Source organism: Hermetia illucens, chromosome 3 (assembly GCF_905115235.1).
Source record: "Hermetia illucens chromosome 3, iHerIll2.2.curated.20191125, whole genome shotgun sequence".
Taxonomy (NCBI): domain Eukaryota; kingdom Metazoa; phylum Arthropoda; class Insecta; order Diptera; family Stratiomyidae; genus Hermetia; species Hermetia illucens.
Window position 1 is genome coordinate 31,174,194 of NC_051851.1, and position 25,567 is coordinate 31,199,760.

The 25,567-nt window shown below is 40.3% G+C and overlaps 1 protein-coding gene across 7 annotated transcripts in view; it reads left to right on the forward strand.

Annotated features, from left to right (window-relative positions):
- Positions 1-25,567, forward strand: part of LOC119653009 (tubulin polyglutamylase TTLL5) — an 88,168-nt gene that overhangs the window by 48,605 nt on the left and 13,996 nt on the right. For 2 of the 7 annotated variants that reach the window (XM_038057442.1, XM_038057445.1), the window contains 4 exons: positions 19,117-19,173; positions 19,315-19,407; positions 23,760-24,611; positions 24,680-24,893. In XM_038057442.1, the coding sequence (XP_037913370.1) occupies positions 19,117-19,173; positions 19,315-19,407; positions 23,760-24,611; positions 24,680-24,893 (1,216 nt within the window). Of the gene's footprint in view, positions 1-5,689; positions 5,945-12,942; positions 13,187-19,116; positions 19,174-19,314; positions 19,408-23,759; positions 24,612-24,679; positions 24,894-25,567 lie in introns of all 7 variants that reach the window. The other 5 variants (XM_038057446.1, XM_038057447.1, XM_038057443.1 and 2 more) reach the window with 4 other exon arrangements.

The following is a 25,567-nucleotide window of genomic DNA, read 5'->3' on the forward strand; positions in this document are numbered from 1 at the left end:
AAGATTGATATTTTCCGAATTACCAATTCCGGAATGTGTACTTTTCACCTCTGAAATGGTATTGTTCGGGATAAATTATCCCCACACGTCCAGGGTTCATGGAAGATGAATTTTTGTACATCGTTATCAATGTTTCCCAAGTACCCTAAAAAGGACGTAGCAAATGGAGATCACATCTACCTAAAATAATAGTATTTTGTCATACTTTGAATATCTGCCAGCCATCTTTGCGCAATTTATTTCCGAAGAATCCGGGATATTTTTATAGCATGCATTTTCGAAAAGCTAAAAATGGTTTTCCTCGAAATCCCCTACACACTCCATGCCGCCTACATAAATATTAATGTACGTTTTTCCTCCTGAGTAGACTTTCTTCTCTGCTTTTGTTTATTCCTGCATAAATTTCGTTACTATGACACATCAAATTTAGTTGACTTCCACTAGAATTCAGATTTTCCCTGTAGGGACTTTCCACTTTGGGGGAATCTCGAAAGTTTCCTCATTTAGTTTCTTTCAGTAAGTCAGTGACTACGTTTGCTTCCTTCAATAAGATCTATCTCAATCAGATAAATCGGTAGAATTTGTTGTTGATATTGTTGATGCAGATAAGAGAAAAGATTTGATAAAGTAGTTATTATCTAAAACCGGGTTTAATTGATTGGTTGTGCTTTTGATAAATTGTTTCGTGTTGTGATTGCGTATTTCTTTGCCGAAAAGAATGATCAATTAAAACGGCTGAAGTCAGTTTCAATATCGTATAGAGATCTGCATTCTTCTGATAAATTTGCGAATTAGTTCGGTGCTGTGCTATTTGAAAGTGGAGCCGTGGGGTCGCAAAATTTATGTTAAAAATTCTTTCCCGGCATCAGAAAACTACGTTTTAATTCAACAATACAAAAATAGAAAATACTTGAATCTAACATGCTTGGAGATTATCCGTTATCCATTCAATTTCTGTTCATTTTAATTCAGTTCATATTCTTCCTCGGCGAATATGGTTTATTTTAGAAACATATACCTCATTTGTAACTAAAATTATTCTAAAAACTGCTATTTTTCGGACGAATTACTGTCAAGGTTCACTTGGACGATCTGCTTATTGGTCCCGCATTTTGCTACCAACAATTGAATTAGTGCAATTTTTACGTATATTTTGGTATAGAACATCATGGAATTCGTGCTCTATTCCAGCACTATCAGTATTTTTATCTAATTTGGTGTATTCGCCTGCAAAAACGACATGTGTCACCAATGCTAGCAAACCCAATATGCTGATTGCCAGATCAAGGAGCTTCGCCATTGGAATGTACCTTTAAGTCACCACTTATGATCATGGTGTAATCCAAATGATTAAAAAAAATTATGCATCCTTTGTTGCCTACGTTCCTTGTCTTATTTGGTAGATGGATCGACTCATCTAGATCGGGTTCGCTATTTTTGTAGATCATACGTTCCTTCCAGGGGAAGTGGTTGTTTAACATATCGAACTCTCACCAGAGGAGAAGCATACTGGTGGTGCCCGTGTTATCATTTTTTGGATGGCCCTTTGGAAGCAGTAGAACGCTGAGAGTCATATAAGGAACTATCCTTTTCTTCCTTGACGATTTTATCTATTGTATTGCGAATATAAAAAACAAATTCTTCTCAGTCCCAACGCATTCGATATGATGTAAAGTTGTTTGCCAATCAGTCAGTCAAGATATGCTTCTGCTCATAGATTGTGGAAGTTTGCGATTTACCGCTGCCATTGCGATCAAATTAAGATCACTAAGCGACTAAACTAAGATGCTATCATCCGGTTCGCGTCCGCTGGTTCTAAATAGTTGATGCAATACAAGATTATAGTACTTTATATCAGGCAATGTGGTCAGCATTGTGCTTGCCAGTGATTATTACCCTTATTAGACTCAGGTACTCTTTCACAGCAGGTATCCGACGTCAAGTCACGATACAAACCTACTCCTACCAGCATCCTTGAGTAGACGCAACAATCCGGCGGTATGATCTACGATCTAATGTCGAGTACAGGGTCGTTGGAGACTCTCTGGTTCGCCCTGTATACCAACTTCGTGGGACTTGCAGCAAATTCGCGAGTGGCTCTCCGGAAGCCAAGTAGAATGACTGCCAGAACTAACGACTAAAAAGGATCGACTTGAACCATTATAGCGGCTCTAAGTCGTCTTGCAAACAACCCATTGAACTGCGGGTGACACGTGGTTGTCCGGTGACGTTTGAAGCCGAGGAGTTTGCATAACTCCAAGAAAAGGGAGGGCTCGGAACTGCATTCCCTGGTTGGTGGAAGCATGGAATTCACTCTTAACAGAGAACTTCAACGCAGGATTGTGCCGAAATATCTTTCAGAAGTATCACCTCAGGCCACCGTGTGAGCCTACCAATGATTGTGAGGCAATACCTGAAACCCTACGATTCTTCCAAAGGGCCAATTAAATGGATATGGATTGTGTGAAAACGCTTGGCGGAGCGAGCAACCCTCCCTCTCTAGCATGCACTGCCTGGACCAAGAAATAACGTCCTTGTTTATGGACGGCCAAAAATCGGCAGTGACTTATTGATTCGTTGTCCTGGGTGCCTGGGTGCCCTAGTTCGTGAACGACGTGAAATAGTTTATGGCCTTGGTCTCTTGTCTGAAGGTAAGAAACTCCCTAAATGTCCATTTGGGGTTGGTCCTGAGGCTCGCAAGGACAGCATCGTCCTCTTGTGCCTCCGCGATTGCTGAAAAATCAACAACGGTAGGAGTTTAGCATGCCCAAGAACCTTCTGAGATCTTTAACTGTTTGCGGAAGTACTTGCACTTTGTGTTCGGTTGGATGCATCAAGGGGTTATCAGGTGGCCAAGGAATTTCATCCAGGATTGTAAGAATTTGCATTTTTCACCGTTGAGCCCCAGATCGGCTAAAAGGAGATATTGAAAAATGTAGCACAAAGTGAATGAACCTCTGAAATATTTGCATCGTATCGCGCAGTCCAAAAGTCATCTTAATGGACTCAAGGAGTCGGGAAGGTGTGCTGTTAAAATTTGATGATATGCCTTGGCCTTCAAGGTCGAGAAAATACGGCAGTCTGTGATAGAGTGCGCAAAGTCGTGGATGAGTGGAGTGGGGTATCGGTCGCCAGAAGGTCTCCATTCGCCATTGGCTCTAGGCTCCATGTGAAATGGTGAAGACCAACAGTTGTTTGGAGGTCTGCAATACCCTGCTTAAGAAGTTCTTCGAATTCTTTCTGCTCAACTGCGAACTTTTGCAGTGGTAATGGTAAATATAGAATAACCAGCCGTGTTGATGGAGTATTGAACTTCATGCTTAGTGAGCTTGGAGAGATTACCCTTGGTAGTGATGTTGTGAAACTGCTTTCATCCAGATCGAGCAGGCAGCGCGAGATCTTGGGCTGCACATCAATGAAGGCAAGACAAAGTATATGGTGGCAACGTCAGCACCGAAGACGAACCAACCAACAACATCAAACCGCACTGGTCAAACAGGAAGAATAAGGATAGGAGAATACATCTTTGAGACCGTTGACAATTTCTCCTATCCAGGGTCGAAAATCACAACCGATAACAGCTACGATGAAGAAATCCGCGCATGGTTGTTGTCAGCCAACAGAGCCTATTTCAACTTACAAAAACTGTTCCGCTCGAAACGTCTCACCATAGGGTCAGCTCTTACTGTACAAGACTATGATCTTGCCAGTCGTCATCTATTCCTCGGAAACTTGGGTTCTTAGCAAGAAAAATTGTCTTGGCCGCGTTCGAGAGATGAATCCTCCAAAGAATTTTTGGCCCCCTACATGAGAATGGACGGTTTCGTAGCCTAGACAATGACGAAATCTATGAGCGATACCATGACCGTCCGGTTGTGGATAAAATCCGGCTCAATAGGTTACGGTGGGCGGGTCCCTTAATCTGTACGGAAGAGGATAATCCCACCCGGAAAGTCTATAAGGGCAATATCTATGGTAGAAAAAGAAAACGAGGCAGACCCTGCCTAAGATGGAGCGATGGCGTGGGCCAGGACGCCAGACAGCTTTTAGTGATATCGAATTGGTGGACCTCGGCGCAAAACCGGGATGTCTGGAGTTCCTTATTAAGACAGGCCTAGACCGGATACCGGTTGTTGCGCCGTTGATAATGATGAGTGATGTTTCGATATTTTTGAAGTGCACGAATACGTCTTCAAAAACGATGGCAATAATGGTGGGTGTGCAGGTTGAAATTCTTCTTATGGGCTCGGGAAGGTTGTGGGTACAATGGGGAATCTGTTATGTAGATCAGCTGGCAATCTATAGTGGCAAAAGTGTGAACCTAAGATGAGAGTGCTGTATTAGGATGTTGAAATTTGTTTATTTTTATAGTATGACTTCAGTCAATGCAAACGAGCGCAATACAACACACAATGCTATTCTGATCCAAAATTCAATGCGGTCAAAGGGTGTTAAGTATCGCAATATGGTAAATAGAGATGGCAGTCTATGTACCAGGTTCACTGCTGCAATGTATACGCTGAAGTATCATCATATGTATGCAATCAGTTTGCAGCAGGAGGAAAGGAATGACGGCGGGCGGGTATTCTGCGCTACAAGACAGAACTCGGTTGGACTGGTCTTCCTGATTGGGGGCAGGACGATGAGTTAGACAACCTCCCCATGTTACAGAACCAGGAAAAGAACCTCATACCAGAAAAATTCATCGGCAACAGCCAAGGTCTATTTGTTCTGTCGCGCCATTAAAGAAGTAAAAGATCCAAAAATGCCTGCTTTCGTTTTCAATAACAAGCCAGAATATTAAAAGCTGGACGCTGCGGCAATTAAAGTTTTGTGTTCATCTTGTGTGAGAAACCTCTTATGCACGTTTTTCATATTTTAAATATTCCTTGATATATCCAATCTCACCGTTCATATGAGTTCGCTTTATACGGCGTACTTCTAGAATGAATTTAAGGTGGGCTTTCAGGTAAATTTTTACAATATGGTATTATGCTATTATTAACTTTTTTGAACAGCTATCGGATTGAGATGTATTTTGAGGCCTAGATTTTGTATAAGTGCATTGTGAATTTTTTCAGATTTTTCGGGTTGGATAGGTTCTGAGAACGAGACCTGTTACACTTTTCGGGGCTTACATTTTGAGCCCTTACCCCTTATGTTTCACCCAATATCAGAAATAAGAACAGCTTCGAAATCAAGTCTTTTCATTTGGTTATCCCACATGACCATATTCTGTCAAAAAAAAAATGTTGCACCCCCCTTTCGCATGTATGGGGAATCCCCTTCAACTCAATAGAAAATAGCGCTATATATTAAGGGATTCATAGATCACACAATCTCATCAAATTTTACGACATTACGTTCAGTCGTTTCGGAATAAATAAAGTGTTACTGACAGACGATTCCAATATTTGGTAGCTGTTCTCAAAGTTCTGACCATCATATATCAATCTAAGTGTGAGCACCTTGGAGGCCGTTCGATTGGCCCTAAAAAATTCCGATGCACTCCAGTGGAAAATATGTAGTATCTCTTGTTGCCATTTGGTTACTAAGATTCATGTTCTTTGAAGTATTATTTATTTTTAGTTAGGAAACGGTTTACTTCTCATAGATTATTTCATTTTTACTGTTTTATTAACCAATCATTTTCAAATTTACTAACATTTTTCTTCTACTTCTCTTTCAGTAATGATTTTTTGATTTTTTTTGTTTTTGTTTTTGTATTTCTTTGAACGCAAGAAATTTAATGTGAATATTAACCGAGAACAAATTTATTACAAATCTATGAGTTCTACGAAGAAAAGAGAATAAATCGATCTTGTGAAAATCTGGAACTTTGGTTACGAGGAAACGCAGCCAAAGTTCTCAGAATTATTTTTATCAAGTTGGAATATTTATAATTTATGGATAAGAAATTATTTTCAAGGACAAATTTTAACTGGTAAATATACTGTTATTTTTTTTGTTTGATTAGAAGATTAATTTAATTTATTTTTTCTAAAATTCTTTTTTATTCATTATGTCTAATTGACCGGTTTTCTCACTAGATCCCATATATATGTGCTCATGAAAATAAATAATTATTTAAAAATTTGAGATTATATGTGGGACTCTACCTTGATTTAAAACATAAACCATTGTGGTCCGTTTTTTCTATACACTTGCAAAAATTTACTAGGGAGGCTTCTGGGAAGTTTGGTGCAAAGTATACATTTAGTAGCAAATTTGTAATATGTTTAGCTTCTCTTTTCACTTCTTCAGTCGAAAAAGAAATCCCATCTATGTAATGAATAGCAAAATTTTGTGTTAAGTTTGCGAACGTACATAGTCATTCTCCGAATATCCATGACTGGGATCCATGACCTCTAAATCCTAATTCGTAAAAGTGTACTCTCCCTAATTACTAAAATTGCTTTTCCAATATTGAACTAAATCCCATTACTAACAACTCTAAAAACCAATCAATTTTTCATATCTTACTCCACAAGGTTCACGTCGTCATCTCAGCGTTCTGAAAAAAACCAACGAGGCAGATAGATGAGATTTTCCCATCATTTTCTTCTCGAAATGAATCCAAAATGTCTACATCTCCAGATTGTTGGTTCTAAGTCCAGTGATAACTCGATTCGAGAAGTAGCTTACCTGTAACAGTTCAACACAAACTGATCTGAAGTATATAGAAGCGAATTCCTGGCGGTATTCTCTTTGTTTTCACGCCTTCACAAATGCCACGTAGTTTGAATTTTGAGTGGGAGTTACGGATACCATTAAATTACTTATAATGATCTATTTTTTTTCAAGACCTATTTTTTTTAAGATTAAAGACTTGTTAACCCAATTAAAGCGCCAAACGTCTTGAAGTTTTCTATGTATTTCGGTTGATTTAGTCCTTTAGATCTTCTATTAGAAAACGCGATGTCCCTATCGTTTCTTAGCGAACGGTGTAAGGTTCAATATTAGAATGTAAATTTTGAAGAGATATGGGGCAAATATTTTTAGCATTGATAACAAAGTTATAGTTGGTTGAAGTTGCGTAGTTGTCGTCGAAGTCTTCAGGGTGTCCTCCTCCTAACCATATCCAATTTCAAAATCCGACCAGTGATCCTGTCTTCGCCAAAAGAATATACTTGGCGCTTACGGGGGTTTTCCACCGGTCTTTGTCCTCCTAAATCCCCCTTCAAATCCCCATTCAGGTATGCAAGTGTCGTCCATACGTTGAACGCGACCAACTCGAAGTTTGATTATTTTGGAGCCTTCAGGATCGTCAAATATTTGATACAACTCATGATTGTATCTGATTCGCTATTGATCGTACTCATGTTTAGGCCCTATTATTGCAGATATTGACCGGCTTATCGGAAGTTTGCTTTAGGGACCATGTTTCACATCCGTAGCATAGCATAGGTCCTATCGTTTCGTATACTGGGAGCTTCGCTTTTCTGTGTATCCAACTGACTTTTAAAGGACCAAGAAGTCCCTGTTATCGAGCTGGATTCGTCCTTTTATTTCGTCAACTTCATTTCCATCTTCTGGTGGGTGTAATTTTTTTTCGTTTGCGTCATCACTTTCGTCTTGTTTTCATTAATTCGTAGAACAACTTCGTTTGTTATTTTGGCGAGATTTAGAAAAATCTTTGCTAATGTGAAAGATTGCTCATCTGCATATGCGACGATTTACGAATTTACAGAGCAGCCTGTCATTTGTGTCCATAGGCAACTTTCGAATAACCTGATCCAATGCCACATTGAATAGTAGTGGTGCCAGCGTTTTTCTCAAACGCGTCTGTCAGGCTATTATTGACTGTTAAACGGTATATTATAATTCTGGTAAGACTTGTTCTGAAATTCCAAAATACTGTCGTATACCTGCCTGAAGTCAACGAATATTTGATGAACGTCGATTTTGAATTTTCAGCATTTTTCTAGTATCTTTTTGACCATGAAAGTTGTCAATCTTTCAGTTCAAAAACCTTTTTGCAATTCACCAATCGTTTTATCGGCGTACAGTCTACTTCCTTGCTCTAGTATTTTTGTGGAGAATAGTGAGATGCTTCTGTAATTATCACATGTCAACTTATCACCCTTTTTTGAGGATAAGGTATATCTCACTTCGCGTTCACTCTTGCGGAATTTATTCTTAGTTCCAGATGGAGAAATTATGGGTAGCTTTTATGGTTTATGGACCTGGTTTGAGTAGTTCAGCGAGGATGTTATCTATTCCCGGCCCCTTATTAAGGTTTTGACATTTGTTGATTGACTTTAATTCTTCCAATGCATAATTCTGGCAGGTTCTGGTAATTGAGTTGTATGCGAGGGGTTAACGAATTCTCTGAGATATGGCGCCATTCTCTCACAAGTTCCACTTTCCCCCTACTTATTTCTCCGTTCTTGCTTTTGCAAAGGGTGCTTTTGGGATGATATCCACGCTTTAGGCTGCTCACTACTTTGTAGGCTTATCTTATGTTCTAGCTCGCAATGTTGTCGTCAATTTTCTTTAATTCCTCGTTGAAATATTTTCATTTCTTTTGCCTAATATTTTATTAGCTGCTCCTCGAAGATCTTCTTAATTTTCTCTCTTCGTCCGTGTGTTTCGTTCTGTATGTTACCTGTGCGCCTCTTTTTTTGTCAAGCACTTCCTGGCATTCGTCATCAAATCAATCATTTCTCCGGCGTCGGGATTCCAACCACTTTTTCCGCTATTGTTTTAATAGCACGTTTTTGGTCAAGGCTCATCTATAGGTTTTCCCGTGGCTATACCAAATAAGACCTAATCGTTCTTCCAGTTGTGCCTGAATTCGCTGCAACTTAGGCAGCTTTCGGTTTCAGATTTGTTAACAATAGTTAGCAATTAGGTATTCGTTTGATTTCTTTATTAAGTTTGGTTACATTCGAGAACCCAATTGTAGTTTTTTATTCCAATCTTGGTTTTGCAAACAATACGTATGGCTCTGGCTTTTACAACTCGGGGCTCTACCCCATAACTCCGGCGGTGATGTTAAATACGCCTTGCATTCACTGGTATGAATAGCCTTGCACTGCGCAATTGAAGTTTAGACCATTAGTAATGAGTGGTGATTCATTTACATACGTTGATGAAAATAATAACTTATTTGTATATTCTGGTTACCAGCCTTTGCATCTGTCTGATATAGCTGGTATATTCGACTTGATATGTTGTATATATGTCATGACCGAGTTAAAATACTTTATTGCAAAACCATGCCCTCTAACATCATTCAGTAGCCAGGAAAGGGGGTTCAGTGCCATACAAAACCAAAGGGGACTCAATGAGTCCCACTGGAAGATGCATCTCCGTATACGGACAAACGACATTGCGGTAAATTTTAAATTTGAGACTTTCGTTAATACGTCGATCGCAAAGAACAAGTGTTGTGGAGCGCCACTTCATCCAAGTTACGTTAATGCGTGAAGGAATTTCATAACGCAGCTCTCCATTGGCTGATAGCATTGACCCGAGGTATTTAAATCGCTCAGTTCTGGGCACGTCACTGCCGGTGACAGTGATTGTGCCTTTTTCATGGGGATCGGTCGTTGAAAATTCAGTTTTATTGAAATTTAATCTGAGACCGTGTTGCATGAGGCGATCATTCCATTTTTGGACAAGTTGCTCGAGATCATTTTTGCTATTAGATGCTAGGAAAACATCTGCATAAAGCGGTGTATGTCCCGTGTGACGGTGTCCATAACAAGAACAGAGAGAAATGGTGAAGGGGCACTTCCTTAATGAACACCAAATAGAGACACGAAGCGGTTTTAATAGACCCGCCATACTTCGAGCTTTACTTTTAGGATCGTGGTAGAGCAACGAGTTCTTCTGGCACTAAGTGTTGCCGTAGAGCATACCAGATGAGTTGGTGGGACACACGGTGAAACGCTTTCTCTAGATCCAGAAATGCAATGTAAAGAGGGCGATACTTCTCACGGTGTTTCTTCATTAGTAACTGCGCAGCGTGTATATGCTCCCTAAATCTAGTATTTATTAGCCTTTTCGTCTGTCCGATATACACCTTCACACAATCTGAGCAAGCGATTTTATAAATACCGCTCATCTCAGCTACCGTCTTTTGGTCCTCTTCCCTAGCAATCCGAGAGTTTAGTTGGTATATTCGACTTGATCCTACCAATTGCATGTCGAACCTTCTCAATGTGCGTTGTATATGCTATGACCGAATTGTAAAGGTGACGCTTGATCTTTTTAAGGTTTTGTGTAAACACAAAACCTTATTAAAATCGGTTTACTGTCTGTCTGTCTGTCCGTCCGTCACACGCATTTTTCTCGGTGACGGTTACAGCGATTGACATCACATTTGGTAGAAAGGTGGGAACTGTGAACGCTCACGCATACAGTGAGTTACATCCTTTTACGTCGAATTTAAAGGGGGGGTCTCCATACATGCAAAAGGGGAGTGTAAATTTTTTTTTCATCAAGTATACGATATATAGGATGTGGGGTATCAAATTAAAGGTCTCGGTTAGTATTTTTCGAAGCCGGTCTTAGTTTTGATATTTGTTGGAATGTATTACATAATGTTTTCCGTTGGTAGCCCCCAGGGGAGTTCGAATCCGCAATAATCTTCATTTCATTGCCAGCTTTATGTACTTTTTTGGCATCGGACTCTGGGTAAGGAGGGATTTGGCATTCGGAGCTAGGACAGGTTATTAACCACTAGAGGACATTTCTTTAGGGCTTTCTCTACTCATTTTATTGATGCCGATAATTAATCATTCGTCAGTTCAAACTAGTTTCCTCTGATCAATTTTTCCATTTCTAGATTGCCGTAGTATTGTTTATCTATAATTACAATAACATTACCTTTGTCCGCTTTCAAGTAGTATAGCGGCTTTTTCTGCAAGTCTCATATAATCTTAGTTTCCCGCCACATAGCAGAATTTGGAATCTTTGTTTGGTATGCAATGGCTTTTGATACTTCGTGTCGGATTTCCTCCTTCGCTTCATTGCCCAGGAACTTTATATTCCCTTCCACATTTACTGCAACGTGTTTAACTGGCAGGTCTTTCTTAACGGCGGAGTTGATGAAGGGAATAAGTGGTTCCCGAAATATCGATATTTGCAAATATTGCTATCGAAAAGAAAAGGCTTAATTAATTCAAATAATTTAATCGTACTGGCTATACTCCAGCAAATATGAAATATTTCCTTGTTTGGTTAACAAAATTTAAGAAATCAATAACTTCAATCATCATCATCATCAACGGCACAACAACCGGTATCCGGTTTAGGCCTGCCTTAATAAGGAACTCCAGACATCCCGGTTTTGCGCCGAAGTCCACCAATTCGATATCCCTAAAAGCTGTCTGACGTCCTGGCCCACGCCATCGCTCCATCTTAGGCAGGGTCTGCTTCGTCTTCTTTTCCTACCATAGATATTGCCCTTATAGACTTTCCGGGTGGGATCATCTTCATCCATACGGATTAAGTGACCCGCCCACCGTAACCTATTGAGCCGGATTTTATCCACAACCGGACCGTCATGGTATCGCTCATAGATTTCGTCATTGTGTAGGCTACGGAATCGTCCATCCTCATGTAGGGGGCCAAAAATTCTTCGGAGGATTCTTCTCTCGAACGCGGCCAAGAGTTCGCAATTTTTCTTGCTAAGAACCCAGGTTTCCGAGGAATACATGAGGACTGGCAAGATCATAGTCTTGTACAGTAAGAGCTTTGACCCTATCGTGAGACGTTTCGAGCGGAACAGTCTTTGTAAGCTGAAATAAGCTCTGTTGGCTGACAACAACCGTGCGCGGATTTCATCATCGTAGCTGTTATCGGTTGTGATTTTCGACCCTAGATAGGAGCAATTTTCAACGGTCTCAAAGTTGAAGTCTCCTATCTTTATTCTTGTTCGTGTTTGTTTTGACCAGTGCGGTTTGATGTTGTTGGTTGATTCGTCTTCGGTGCTGACGTTGCCACCATATATTTTGTCTTGCCTTCATTGATGTGCAGCCCAAGATCTCGCGCCGAACGCGCCTGCTCGATCTGGATGAAGGCAGTTTGTACGTCTCGGGTGGTTCTTCCCATGATGTCGATATCGTCAACATAGGCCAGTAGTTGGGTGGACTTGAAGAGGATCGTACGTAACTTCAATAGAAACTTTAATTCTAGAATTTACTAGTGATATTTACTAATCTTGCAAATACCGATATTTCGGGAACCACAACAAGAGTTGTTAGTACTGATGAAGGGAACAAGTGGTTCCCGAAATATTGGAATTTGCAAGATTAATAAATGTTATTAGCAGATAGAAGAAAAAAAAGTCTTAATTAATTCGAAAATGTAATATTACGATAATGATATTTTATCATATAAAAGCTAACACAACATTCCATGATTTTTCTCAGTGAACAACTTTGGGTCCTAATTCTCCGAGCACGAGCGCGGCGATGATGGTCCCCCGTTGTATAATAAAATCTATCTTCACAATTTTCGGAGAAGTACCCCGGAATTGAATCTCTTACTACAACGAATATTTCTATACACTTCCAAAAATTCCAAATAAAATTTTCCTATGAAGCTCTTCCGTGCTGGCTCACTTAGCTAACTAATTGCCTTGGCAAGTGCGCCTTGAATCTTCAAGATATTGAAGCATAGCTCCTTGAAGAATACAAACCAAGCGATGAACATATGATATATAACGGAGAAGGTGAAAATGTTATCTATTGTCAAAGTCAAGGTTAAAACATTGTACCAAGACAGCTGTCCATATCAGAACCCAAGGTTTATCCAAACGCTAAAAAAATATTCTAATCCAACCCTATTAGAGGCGAGTTGCTTCTTAGTCATGAAATGCATGTAAATCTGAATTGCATGCTTCATTGATCATTCATAATTTATTATATGCCGGTATATGTCCCAATCTATATATGACTATGTTATTGACATTGGCATGTACTTGACAAGGTCTTCTGGAAGCACAGACAACCATTCCGCTTCACTTTAACGATAACTAAAATCAGAACAATAAACAATACTATAACCGATAAATAGACGAGAAAAAGTATCTACAGACAGACATGTATTATAAGAAACGTGTTGAAAGACATAAATGTATCGTATCCAAACTTATGGATTTTGTCAATTCATCTGGCGAGCATTGCCCGTACATACGATACATGGTGAATGGAATCGTGCCGTCCCGAATTAGGTAATAATTAAAAGAAACCGGTTAAAATACTCGTGTTGTTACTAGTTCTGCCTACTTGAGTTTTTAGATTATACCATGCACAATATTTGATTGACAACACACTGACTTTTCAAGAGCTTATGACCGTTTAGGGTATTGGGAAAACATTTTTTAAACTGATTATTTTATGTGAAAATTATTGCAATGTTCAAAGCACGAAAGATTTTGAAATAAAAAAAAAACGGAAACCAGAAAACATATGTTACGGCGATGAAGCGTAAACTTATGTTTCGTTAATAAAACGTATTCTTTTGTGCACAAAATTTCGTACTATTGCATTAGACCTGCGGACTTCGCAAATAATAATAAAGTTAACGAGCAATGAAATAACTGGGCAACGAAAGCGTGAATAAGATACACTGCAAGATTGTTTGAGTTGGGAAAACCACAGGAAATGGAGTGTGCATTCACCATGGGAAAAATCTTGTTTTTGCGGCGTGCTCATAGCAGTAAAGAAAAGCCAGAAGCAAATATGGTTCGTTATATAAAAATCATGCTGAAGTTTTACTTCTGAACCCCAGATTGGTTTTAATGTAACAAAAAATCAAAAGGTTCATCAACTCCGAGACATCAATCTTGGGATTCCGAAGCAGATCGTTAAATTAGAAGTTAGTTCACAAATATTCCATTCCAAGTAATATAAGAAATAAAATTCAATCCTCTAAAAACGATCAACAACATTAGTGACAGAATTGGCCATCTGCTTATAGAGGAATTGAAGGGCAAGACGGATTGGCAGAAATTCCAGCGTCATAAACTCGTAGTTATGAAATCAGGACCTTTTCAGAACTGCCCATCTGATCTGAGTGTAAGACTTGTTAGCATTGATGAAGGGAACAAGTGGTTCCCGAAATATCGGTATTTGCAAGAATAAATATCTACACCAGCGAAAAAGAAAAAACAAGCTTTTTTTTTTATTTCAAATGACCATCTGAGATCCATCAAGGGAACTTCAAAACTTTGTGATAAATAATAAACAAAGTAAAAGTATTTGAGAAATCAAAATAAACAAATTGAGACGAGTTTCCCAGGCCTTTATTGGCTAAAATTATTCATTAAAAATCACAAATACTGTATTTCGGGAACCAATTGTCCCTTTTATCAATGTGCTCCATTCCAAAGTTTTTAATCTGAATCAAATCAATACCACCAGAGAAAAAGAAAGCAGTTGAGAAGAAATTCGTCCACTATAGGAACCAACCAAATGAAAGGACAATTAAGAAAAAAGAATCGTGTAACCACCGAAGATTGTTGAGGAACTAAAACAGAACCGGTGAATTACGTACCATCAAAGGAGGAAAACATAGTGGTCGTTATGAACAAGGATAAACAGGCCTGGCCTGTAAAAATTAGAAGAAGGTTAGTTTCATCTTATAAGGAAAGATCCTCTCTCGGACTCCATAAGAACAGAGAAAGTGAAAGTCCCTCTGAACACAGGATGACCAACCCCTCTCTGCCCAGAATCAAACGCTTCTTTAAAATCCACAAAGAGGCAATGAAATCAGATAGATAATTGCAGCAGCAAATCTGTCGGCACAAAAAGTTTCAAAGCGGCTTGTGGAGTAAAAAACAGCAGAGAACTCATCGATATACTCAATGAAGACGGAGGGATACGAGATGGTGGAACCCTGTTGTGTTTTGTTGTAAAGGCCTGCCCTGCACTTATTTGAAGAGTGGGTTAAAACGTACGAAAACTCAGCCAAGTAGAAAAATAAGGTCTGGTTTTACACAAAACCTTAAATAGATCCAACTCTAGAGAAAACTGGCATTTAAATGTATGAGTGAGTTTTGTTTGAGATTCCAGAATAAATTCTACAAAATAATACCTTACCTAGACTTAAAAGTGATCAGGAAGGATGGACAATTTGAATTCGACATCTATAGGAAACCAATCAAAACCAAGGAATGATTCCCTACACCTCAAACCACAATTTTCATTCATGGGATAGTTACAATCCCATTCACCAAAACGACAAGCCAGAAGAAAATAGAACATATCCTCGACACAGCAATAACAAAAACAATGGAGACGTCATTTTGAACTGAACTCATAATAAGTTACATCAGACTTCAGCATTCCTCATTACTCAAAAAGGAGAACATGGAATCGGATTCCTCAAAAAGGATAGCATCAAACCGGCAAAGTAATTTACTAGCATTTAACACACAACTTCAAAAATCGGCGTAGAAAATGAAGATCCCAGGTTGCGTCAACAAGCAGATGTTTTTTATTAAGGACAAAGATACAATAACAAACGACACGAGTGGAACAAGAACCCCATTTGATATGAGAGAATACAAAGATTTTCAAAGAAATAAATTCATACCAAAATCTCTACATATCCCATGGAAAAATACCATGGCGTCCACCTCACTCAATGCAGCAAGACCGGCCCCCATCCTGCTGAGAAATGAACAAGAGTTCTTAACGCATGGATGGAGTCAAGCTTTAAGCACATTAATCCGAGAAGCACAAATTTGTTTCTGAATGATAGATATTGGTTCCCTTACTGATAAGACGGAGGAATTTGCAGGAGCTCTCGGAAAGAAAGGTATCGCTATCTGTGCTCTATAAGAAACTCGCATCACCAACCTGAACATACAACAGGAACGCAATATCCCACTATAAACTTCTCTACTTTTGTAGCCCACGCACTCAACATAATGTAGGGATTACCATGTCTGAGGGTTTCCCTGATGCCATTAAAGATGTCAGGCGACTTGATGAACGGCGACTATTATCTGAGCTGATCGCACTACTCCGCGACAGACCACACTTCGATCGGTTGTTGAGAAAAACGCTTTCCAGAACTCTGGACTTGATAGAAAAACGTGCCGATGAATGTATGAGGGTGATCATTTCGTCATCACGCTTATATTGCCGATTTTTACGATATTCACGACCTTATACTTGTCAAAACATAGGTTATCAAACAATTGTCTCATAATCCTACATGTTTGAGTAGTAACACTACGACTAAAATCGTCCATATTCTCCTAAGCCGTTGCCACTTCCTCTTCGTCACTAACGACAAAGTCGTTGCTTACTTTCTTATGAGACCAAAAACCCTGCCTAGACATCTGCCGTGAATTGCTGTCCTGTAAACCAATCCATCGTTGAAACATCATAAGGAATGAATTGGTCTGCCGTGAGGGGAAATGGTCTTACTCAGGTGAGGAAGAAATGATCTCACTGAAGCGAACATCGTCCATTACGAGCGTCGGGGAAACATGGAATAAAACTGAAAATACGATCAAGAAAGCGGCCTACGCAACTCTCAGGGTCATCAAGCTCGATACCTGTTTCATGAACCGAAATACTTAGCTTTGGAATGACGGTGTCCAATTGAAAGTCTCGTCGCTTAAACGCTGGCCAATTGATACATTTACAAGAATGCGAGCCGGAAAGCTGTTACCCAGGTACAAAGATCTGATGAACTTGTCAAAAACTGACACCAGCCCACCCAGGATATCGAACATTTCTGTTACACTAGTGACAAGACTAGCCGTGGCCTGCAAATCGCGGGAATATTTCGAACAGATTTCAATAGAAGAACTTGCTCATTTACCTCTTCCGTAAGCACTGCCGACATTTGAATCAATTCCATCTGTCAGTGCCCAGAGAAGAAGAGATAACCAAACGGATAAAACGAGCAACAGAACCTGACGACAACGCAGCTGAACTCTGGAAAGCAAGGAGCTGGAACTCTACATTCTGGTTCAGTGAAGTTTTCAATAACGTCATTGAGGAAGATACCACACAATCTGATTGCCAAGAAAGCCCGTCGGTTCCAATATGAAAAACGAAAAGCAGTCCGGTAGGGTATCCGAATTACTGTCCGATTCAGCTATTATTACATACCAGGGAGGTTTTTAATGGCGTTTCGGACAACCGCATTCGCAACATCGTTCAAATTACCATCAACCAAGCCAGGTTTGTGAAGAATTGCGGAAGTACTGACACAATATATGCTGCGGGCTTACTCATAGAGAAATACCATCTCTTTACATTGTACTTCTGGAACTTGAGAAGGCGTTTGACCGCATTCTATACTAACTTGTCAGATGTGCATTGTGACAACATCTATTATCAGAGGAACTCGTGCGTTTGATAAAGTTGCTCTACCGCGACCAAAAGAGTAAAGCGCGAAGTATGCATGTATATCAAAATCGCTTTGTATTTCTATCGGTGTTCAACAAGCAAGCGCCTCTTGTCCACTTCTGTTCGTTCTTGTCATCGATATTGTTACTCGGAGCATTTTACGCCCACCACGGTATACAGTGCCCTATGTTGCTGATGTTTTTCTATCGTCTCAAAACAAAATTGATCTCCAACAATTTTTCCAGAACTGAAATGATCGACGATGACCGCAATGTCGTATGCTCTGTGGCTCTTTATAGTTCTCTTTGTTGACCAACTGGCAATGGAAGCTGCCTCGCGGTAATTGTGACGATGATGTTGCATTGGATCAGGGACGTAGCACGTTGTGATCACGTTGTGAAATGAGGACATCCGCGATCGATATGCGGTTGCACCATTCGTGGAAAAATTGCGCAGGAGACATCTTCAATGGTGTGGTCATGTTATTCGCGCTAACGAGAAAATTAATGGGAGGTGACCGAAAGAGCGATGGCTTGTTTCGCTAGGTGGTATTATGAGAGCTTCGCAAGTCCCTCTAATTTAAAATGCCTGGCACCCATCGATAAGATTGGTTTTTTGTTCATTTCTTCGGTCAGTCTGGGATTTTCTTCACTCAGCTTTAAAGTGTGCCAGATTCGGATCATCAGTGAAACATTTTGGGCGACTTTTACGCGGTTCGTCCTCCAGAGAAAAATTTCTAGTGTAGAATATTTTAAACATCTTTGAGATAGTTTTTTTTAATGAAAACGCATTCGTCCCATATGCATTTTAGCATTCTGAACTTCTCCTGGTCTTCCTGAGATTTTACACAGAATTTCGTTTACCGAACTTTCATTAGTCCCTCCCTGTAAGACCGATGCCACAAGTCGGTTGGATGTTAGTTCAGATCTGCCAAAAACTGCATAACGACTTTGAAAAGAAGAAAGGCTCTGGGATTAATCACATCTGTACGTATTCGAAATGATAAATTTTCAACAACAGCAGTTGCCGGGCGTATGGAAGAAATGGATGACTCAAGGAGTTAATGCTAACCAGACTTCAAGTTGGAAAATAATAAGAGGATCAGACGGGATACCATAAGTGCACCAAGGAACTGGCAAACGAGTCCATTGATCCGAGGAGATAAATTAGATGATATTATCGTAACCAAAATAGAGCAAACAATGAGCGCTGTAGTAATAGTTCTCAAATAAAATAGAATCTATTTAAGGACTAAAATTCTACAACGGCTTTATGAATTCGTAATCAAATGTCACCACGGGATCGAATCGTATCTCTCCCATCCTATATCAGAATCTCATACCAGTTATCATCCTAATCTGTTACCCAAGTTATTTTCTTTATATCATCCTGCAGTTTGCACAGTTCAGATATCTTATCCTCCCAATAATCCTTTGGTATTTGCACTCATCAAGCCCATTAGTATCTTGATTTAAAATCCATTTAAGTTTTCGTGTTCTACTTCTTCATTTCCAAAGATTCACGATAAGTTTACTAAGAATGTTAATTTTAGACCATGGAAAAGTTCTTATAAAGTTCTCTTCTTAATTACAATTCACCTGGAAAATTAAGTAGGACAGTAACTGCTAAATGCATTCTCGTCACGCTATCCACTATCTCGTACCATTCTTTAGCTAGTTTTAATCACCTTTAAACTATCCCACTACCTAACATACTTGACATTTATCAACGCAAGGTTTAAAGTTTTTGTATTGCTGCTACATTTTATCCTTTCTGTTGTATCTTGCAGGAAACAATTTCTAAATATGCCGTCATCTGATATTACATTTGATACTTGTGATCCTAAGTAAGTATGCTGTTTATAGATTGACCTGTTCTGATAATTATGGAATAAGTTTATCGTGATTTTCTTTACAACATATAAATCAGGATTTATTCTATTTTCTTTATAATAAATTTTTAATTTCTGCTTTTTGTTTCCTTGAAGACTATACGAAACTCCATTCAAGTTGTCCAAATTTAAGCTTAAAAAATCTCTTGGCCGAGTGGATGTGCTAAGAAATAATGCAGAAGACTTTTGGTAAATCGATAAATCATAATTATTTTCGAATTTTTTTATTTTTTTGTCTTAAGTAGAGTAGTTCGTACATAGCTAGGAATTTTTGAAACTTACTCGTATTTCGATCAACATATATAGTCATGTATCTTTTCCATAGAAGTAGATAATATATTTTGTTTAGCATAAATTTATATAAAACTAAGTAAAATTTGAAATCTTGGCACTGTAGATTAACTTAACTTCGAAGCCTTGTATTATCCCAGTTTCCGTTATAGACATTGGAAAACATTTTAATTCTTGTATGAATGAGCAGTTCGGACGCACAACTGGGGCTCTCAAAGCTTTCAACAGAAACACTGTCCATAAATCCCGAAAATTGAGTTCAAATAGGTACAAAATCTCTTAAATTAGTAATCGGTTTATTATTATCATTATTTGAAACAATAGACTCCCCGGACGCGTCGCGCGCCTCTCGCTCTGATTGCGTTTTGTTGCTGGACGAAGGGCTTTAGTCGAGCCAAGGAGACCCGTTTGATCGTGCCCCCGAGGAGGACTTCGAGGAGGCCCTCATAAGGTGGCTACAGCGGCTCCCGAGAAACGTCTGTCCTAATTAGGATTATGCCTACAGAGTTCGAGATCCCTGGGCACATCAGCCACGGTTCGCGTGGTTTGTGGGTGAAGGCGGCTTCAGCTTTGGCATTGCGTCCTTGGGGAGACGCAACAGACCGGTAGCGTTGAGTCTGTACACCAGCTCCGCGCGATTTGTAGCAAATTCTTCGCGATTGTCTATTCGGAGGCCAAGAAGAACGAGTGACAGGACCTGCGACCAAGAAGGCCATTATAGCAGCCTTCAACGTCCTGTGGCACCTTTCAAGCATCCCATTGGATTGCGGGTGAAACGTGGTTGTCCGGTGGCGTTTAAAACCTAGGAGTGTGCCCAACTCCGAGAACAGGGTAGACTCGAATTGGTGGAATTCGGTGGTCGATGATTGTAATTGCCGGGACACCAAACCGTGGAATCCATTCCCGACAGAGGGCCTCTGCACAAAATTGTGTAGTAATGTCTTTCAGAGCTATCGCCTCAGGCCACCGCGTGTGACGCAAAACCGTGCGAGTCTCGCAAAGGGCCAATTATGTTGAACACTCCCATCTCTTTCCTCACATACTTTGTAGTTTTGCACTTATGGCATACGATGTACTGTCTGGCCCAAAAATTAATGTCCTTGTTCACGAACGGCCAGAAATGCTTCGCGTTGACTAACCGATTCGTTGTCCGAATGCCAGGGTACGCCGGATCGTTAATGGCGTGAAATACTCCCTTTCAGAAACTGGCCGGAATATATGGCCATGGTTTCGTGTCTGAGGCGACGCGATATATACTGGATGTTCAGCCGAAGATAGAAAACTCCTTAAATGTGTCGTTCTTCTGCGACTCCGTGATTGCCGGAAAATTGACGGTGGCGGGGATCTTGACCTCTGCAACACGTGACATGACAAAGCGTCAGCAACCACGTTATCTTTTCCAGACACGTGTTGACTATCGAAAGTGAACTGGCTGATAAGTGCCGAAGTTGGTGGTGCTTTAGTTCCGTTGAGCGGCATTGAACTGTTTTGAGAAGAAGTTCAACGGTTGCCAGATTTGACTTACTTTTGAGTGAAGAGCAGCACCTACAGCAATGTCTAAGGCATCGATGAATACGGCTAGGGAAACATCTTGCTGAGGGAATGCCAGAAGTGTAGCTGTTGCTCGATGGTCTCAAACGCCTGGGCAGCCTCTGGGAACCACATAATCAGACGGGAGTCTTCGGTTTTCGGCCCTGACAAGAAGGTTTTAGGGTTTGATTGATGGTTTACGGACTTGGGCAAGAAATGACGATAGAACTTTAACTTGCCTAAGAACCTTCTCAGATCCTTAACAGTTTTTGGATGCGGGAAGCTCGAATTCGCTTGCACCTTGACTGGGTCCGGTTGGATGCCTTCAGGGGTAATCAGTTGGCAGAGGAATCTCAACTGTGATTGTACTAATTTGCACTTTTCAACGTGCAGTACTAGATCGGCCTAAGGAAGACATAGAAAAATGCACTGGAGGTGCTCTAAATGGTCGGGTTGAGAGGAAGACGCGACCAGAACATCATCCAAATATACAAAAGAGTTGAGGTTTCGCAGCATTGCACCGTCCATCAGTTCCTGATGGCTCAAGGGAAGTTGTGGGGTAAATCAGGGACCTATTTTGTATATCCACTAGCAATTCATAGTGGCACAGGAAACCCACGCCTAAGATGAGTATGCTGATGTTCGCAATAATGAAGCGCCAAGAAAACTCTCGTCGAAGTGCTAAACTCAAGTCTACCTGCTTGTCGCCATACGTGCGGATTGACGAATAATTTGCTGCCGCGAGTTTTAACAACTGCGAAACTTCATCGACCAGGTATTTGTGCCGGCTCAAAGGGTCGTAGATTGTGAGTCGACGTGGTGCTGCATTTCGGATAGCAATCGTCAGATCTCTCGTCAGGTCTGATTTTTTTTGGTGAGAAATTCCAGGGGCTGGTACGTATCTTAGTTTTTTCAGCGAACCTATGATGGTACGAGCATGCCCCGGTACTAGCCGAAGATCCCGACGATCTACTAACCGATCGCCCATTTCGGGAGGCGGACCTAGACCTTGATCTAATCCTACTCCCCGAACGCAAAGCACCGACGGCCTCTGCCAACTCAGAGCCTAAGGCTGTTGATGCTCCAAAGATCCCGAATCCGTACATGCCAGGATGGCCTGTGTACTCTCCGGAAGCCTCTGCAGCTACAAAAATTTTAGCAACTCGGTGCCGACTTGTCACCACCCAACTATTTCATTTCGCGCAGCAGTTGGCTTGGTGCACGGTCATCTAGCGTTAGCCCTGTTAGTAAGCGGTTAAGTTTAGCCGTGTCACCCACCAACAGGCGTTTTATGGCCGCTGTTGTAATTGCCTATTCGAACAGTCCTCGAGGACGTCGGAGACAAGTTCAACTGCTTACTGGTCCAGCCCGACCAGCGCGTAACTAAAGCGAACGGCATCCGCTGTGACGCCGGTCAAAGTGAATTGGGCGTCGAGTTGGAGGAGGAATGCTGCCGCGGTAGTTACTTAGGACATCGTTAGCGAAAACGAACGATGGGAGCAAGTGGAATGAGCGGAAAGAGGGGAGGAGAATAAAACGGCCCTGAACCGTCTCTTGCGGCGTTCTCTTTTCTATGATAACAGAAAGAGGCAGTGTCGACTCTTGCGGCCCGACGATTTTTACTTTACAAAAAGAATTTACAAATGGAATAATAATTTAACATATTCAATAAAATATTAAAAATATAGGATGTTGCTGTTGGGCTTAAGACAGCTCCGGGGTAGCTGGTGCTGCACTTCCAAATGCGAAAGACGTTGTTGTTGATGGTGCCGTTGAGAAGCGACTGGCTAATGAAGGTGACCCGATTTCTCGCCTGCTGCGAATGTTGATAGGTGGTCGCACTCGGTGGATTTCCTGGAGGCATTGGCTTTCCGAGTGTTCTCGGTCACAAAAGTAATGGGATCTGAAAATTTTCGGCTAATGCTCAGGGGGGAAGCTTTGGTCATCGTCAATGATTATGGGAGGGCAGTCGTCATTAATAAAGTCTTCGGCCATAACTGCCGTGGCGGGCGGATGAAGTTGTGTGGTGATGTTAGAAGTGCCCTGTCCATGGGCGGCGGTGGTGTTTGCTGTTTCCGTGTCCTTTATACGCTGTGGTTTAGCATTCCTCGAGCAAGGGTGGGTTTTGCACTAGCGGCGCGAGACTATTTGCGATTTCACTTTATTATTGAGTAAGCGCACATGGATTAAATTTCCAAACTGAATAACGATATTGGGAAACTTGCCAACGACCCAATCGGTAGCACGAACCGTTCGCTTTGGCGGACACAAGTGAACTTTAATATTCCGCAAACACTGGATCCACAAATCAAATCTGATATTATTGCACATATTCGTGTACACCATATGCATCAGTGTCTCAGACAACTCCATTTTGGTGTTTGGAAGTCCGCCTCTCCTTTTTATGGCAAAATATTGGATTTTCTTCCCTTTCCAAAGATGATCCTGATCTGGCCTTGGATTGAAATGTCTCCATAATAAAAATCGCAAATAGTACTACCACCAATTTTTAGTTTAAAAACAAAGTTAAATTTATCATAATCTTCAATTCATTTCCAATTGGAAGGATCGAGAATACTAAGCTCGAAAACATTCCACTGGAGAAGTGAATCTATAATACTTTTTTAGAACCTCACATCTGCGCACCCTTTATATAGTATTTTGAAATTTGTAACTAGAAATGAAGCTAATTATTTATCTAATAGACTCAATATTTTCAGCCCAAAAACTGCAGAAATAACAGCAGATCCAGCATGGATTACATCCGGATCGTTGGGCTCCCGAGATGCGGTACTTTTGTTCAGCACAAGTATTCTAAATGTGCAAATGTCAGAGCAAAACGGTACACCGCCGGATAGCCTTAATAATTCAGATGTAAATGATACAGCAATTGAAGCTGTAAATGCAGCCAAAGGTGATCAAAATCTAGTGACAAATACAAATGTAAATTCCAATGCCAAAGTGCTATCTTCACTGCCTAAAAACACTACTACTAATACAAGTAATAGTTTAAGCCATCAGAAAAAGGATAACAAAAAGGCTCCCCTACCATCTGCAACCAGTGCATTTAGTCGACTCATAAGTGGAACTTCACCAAAGAAACAATTGCATTATTCGTTATCGTCTAGCGATTCATCAATTTCAAGTGAATGCAATGATCCAGCTGAAATTGAAGATGATATTGCTAAGGCAACAACAACTGGTGAGGAAACAACGACTAATGGATCCAACGATACAACGAGTAATGGAAGTAAATGTGATATTGTTGGCGACAAAAAAGTCGTCGAAAGTGATTGCACATCGAATGAGAAACATGTCTCTTTCGAAGATACTGAAAATTTGAATGATTCAAAAACGGATAATAGTATTAAAGATATGCCAGCGGCTAAGCTTAATATTACGTATAGGTTTATGAACACGGAAACTAAATTGCTAAAGCGGATTTTCATAGCTCACGGCCTAACTGAATCGCAAGAAGAGAAAAACTTTAGTATTCTTTGGACAGGAGTACATTTGAAGCCAGATATTCTTAGGAATTTGACACCTTATCAACGTGTGAATCATTTTCCCAGGTAATTGATACATTCACATTCACTTTACCAGATTTCGTATATTAAATTAGAATAATTTTCTACTCCAGATCATATGAACTGACGCGTAAGGATCGGATGTATAAAAATATTGAAAAGATGCAACACCTTCGTGGCTTTAAACATTTCGATATCGTTCCACAATCGTTTATTTTACCATTGGAATACCGTGATTTAGTGTCGGCTCATAATAAATACCGTGGCCCATGGATCGTCAAACCTGCAGCTTCGAGTCGGGGAAGAGGCATTTTCATTGTAAACTCGGTAACTATATACAATAGATATTAGATTTATATTCGCTTTATTTCGATGAAACTATTGATAAACTATGGATATTTTGGTGCTATAAATTGCCTTCAGGTTGAAGATCGCAACATGGATCCTTTGATTTCATTTGCCATTTGTCAAATGTCAAAATTTTTCTTTTTCTACTACACTTTTTAATCTCTTAACATATGTCTCTTTTTTCCAACTTACCTTTCAAATGCTCACTTTAAATCCGGAAACTGTGAAACAATAAATTTCGTGTGAATACATAGCATCTGTTGTCACAGTGTTCGCTTAAAAATTTGGTGACTTCAAATGGCTCTATCTCTTACATTGTAGTATGAATAACCCCTAACTATGAAATGATCAGGACCTCAATTTCAAAACATATATGGGAATCATCAAAAGTTGGATTTAAATTGTTTTGTCTAAATAATGAGCAAACAATTCGCAGTAGTTCGCAAATGATCGAGGGGATCGATCCGTACCTTGCAACTAACGAATGTTGTGGGCTCATCAGACGCCACTCCTTTCTAAGCCTTGTGTTGGGCTTGTACGTATTTTTCCGTGCGAATTCTCTCTTTTGGAAGTGGATGACTGAGTGTTAGTTAGGTATGTTAATGTAGTACGCAGTTGCACGTTGTATCGATTGTGATATAACATCGTTTATG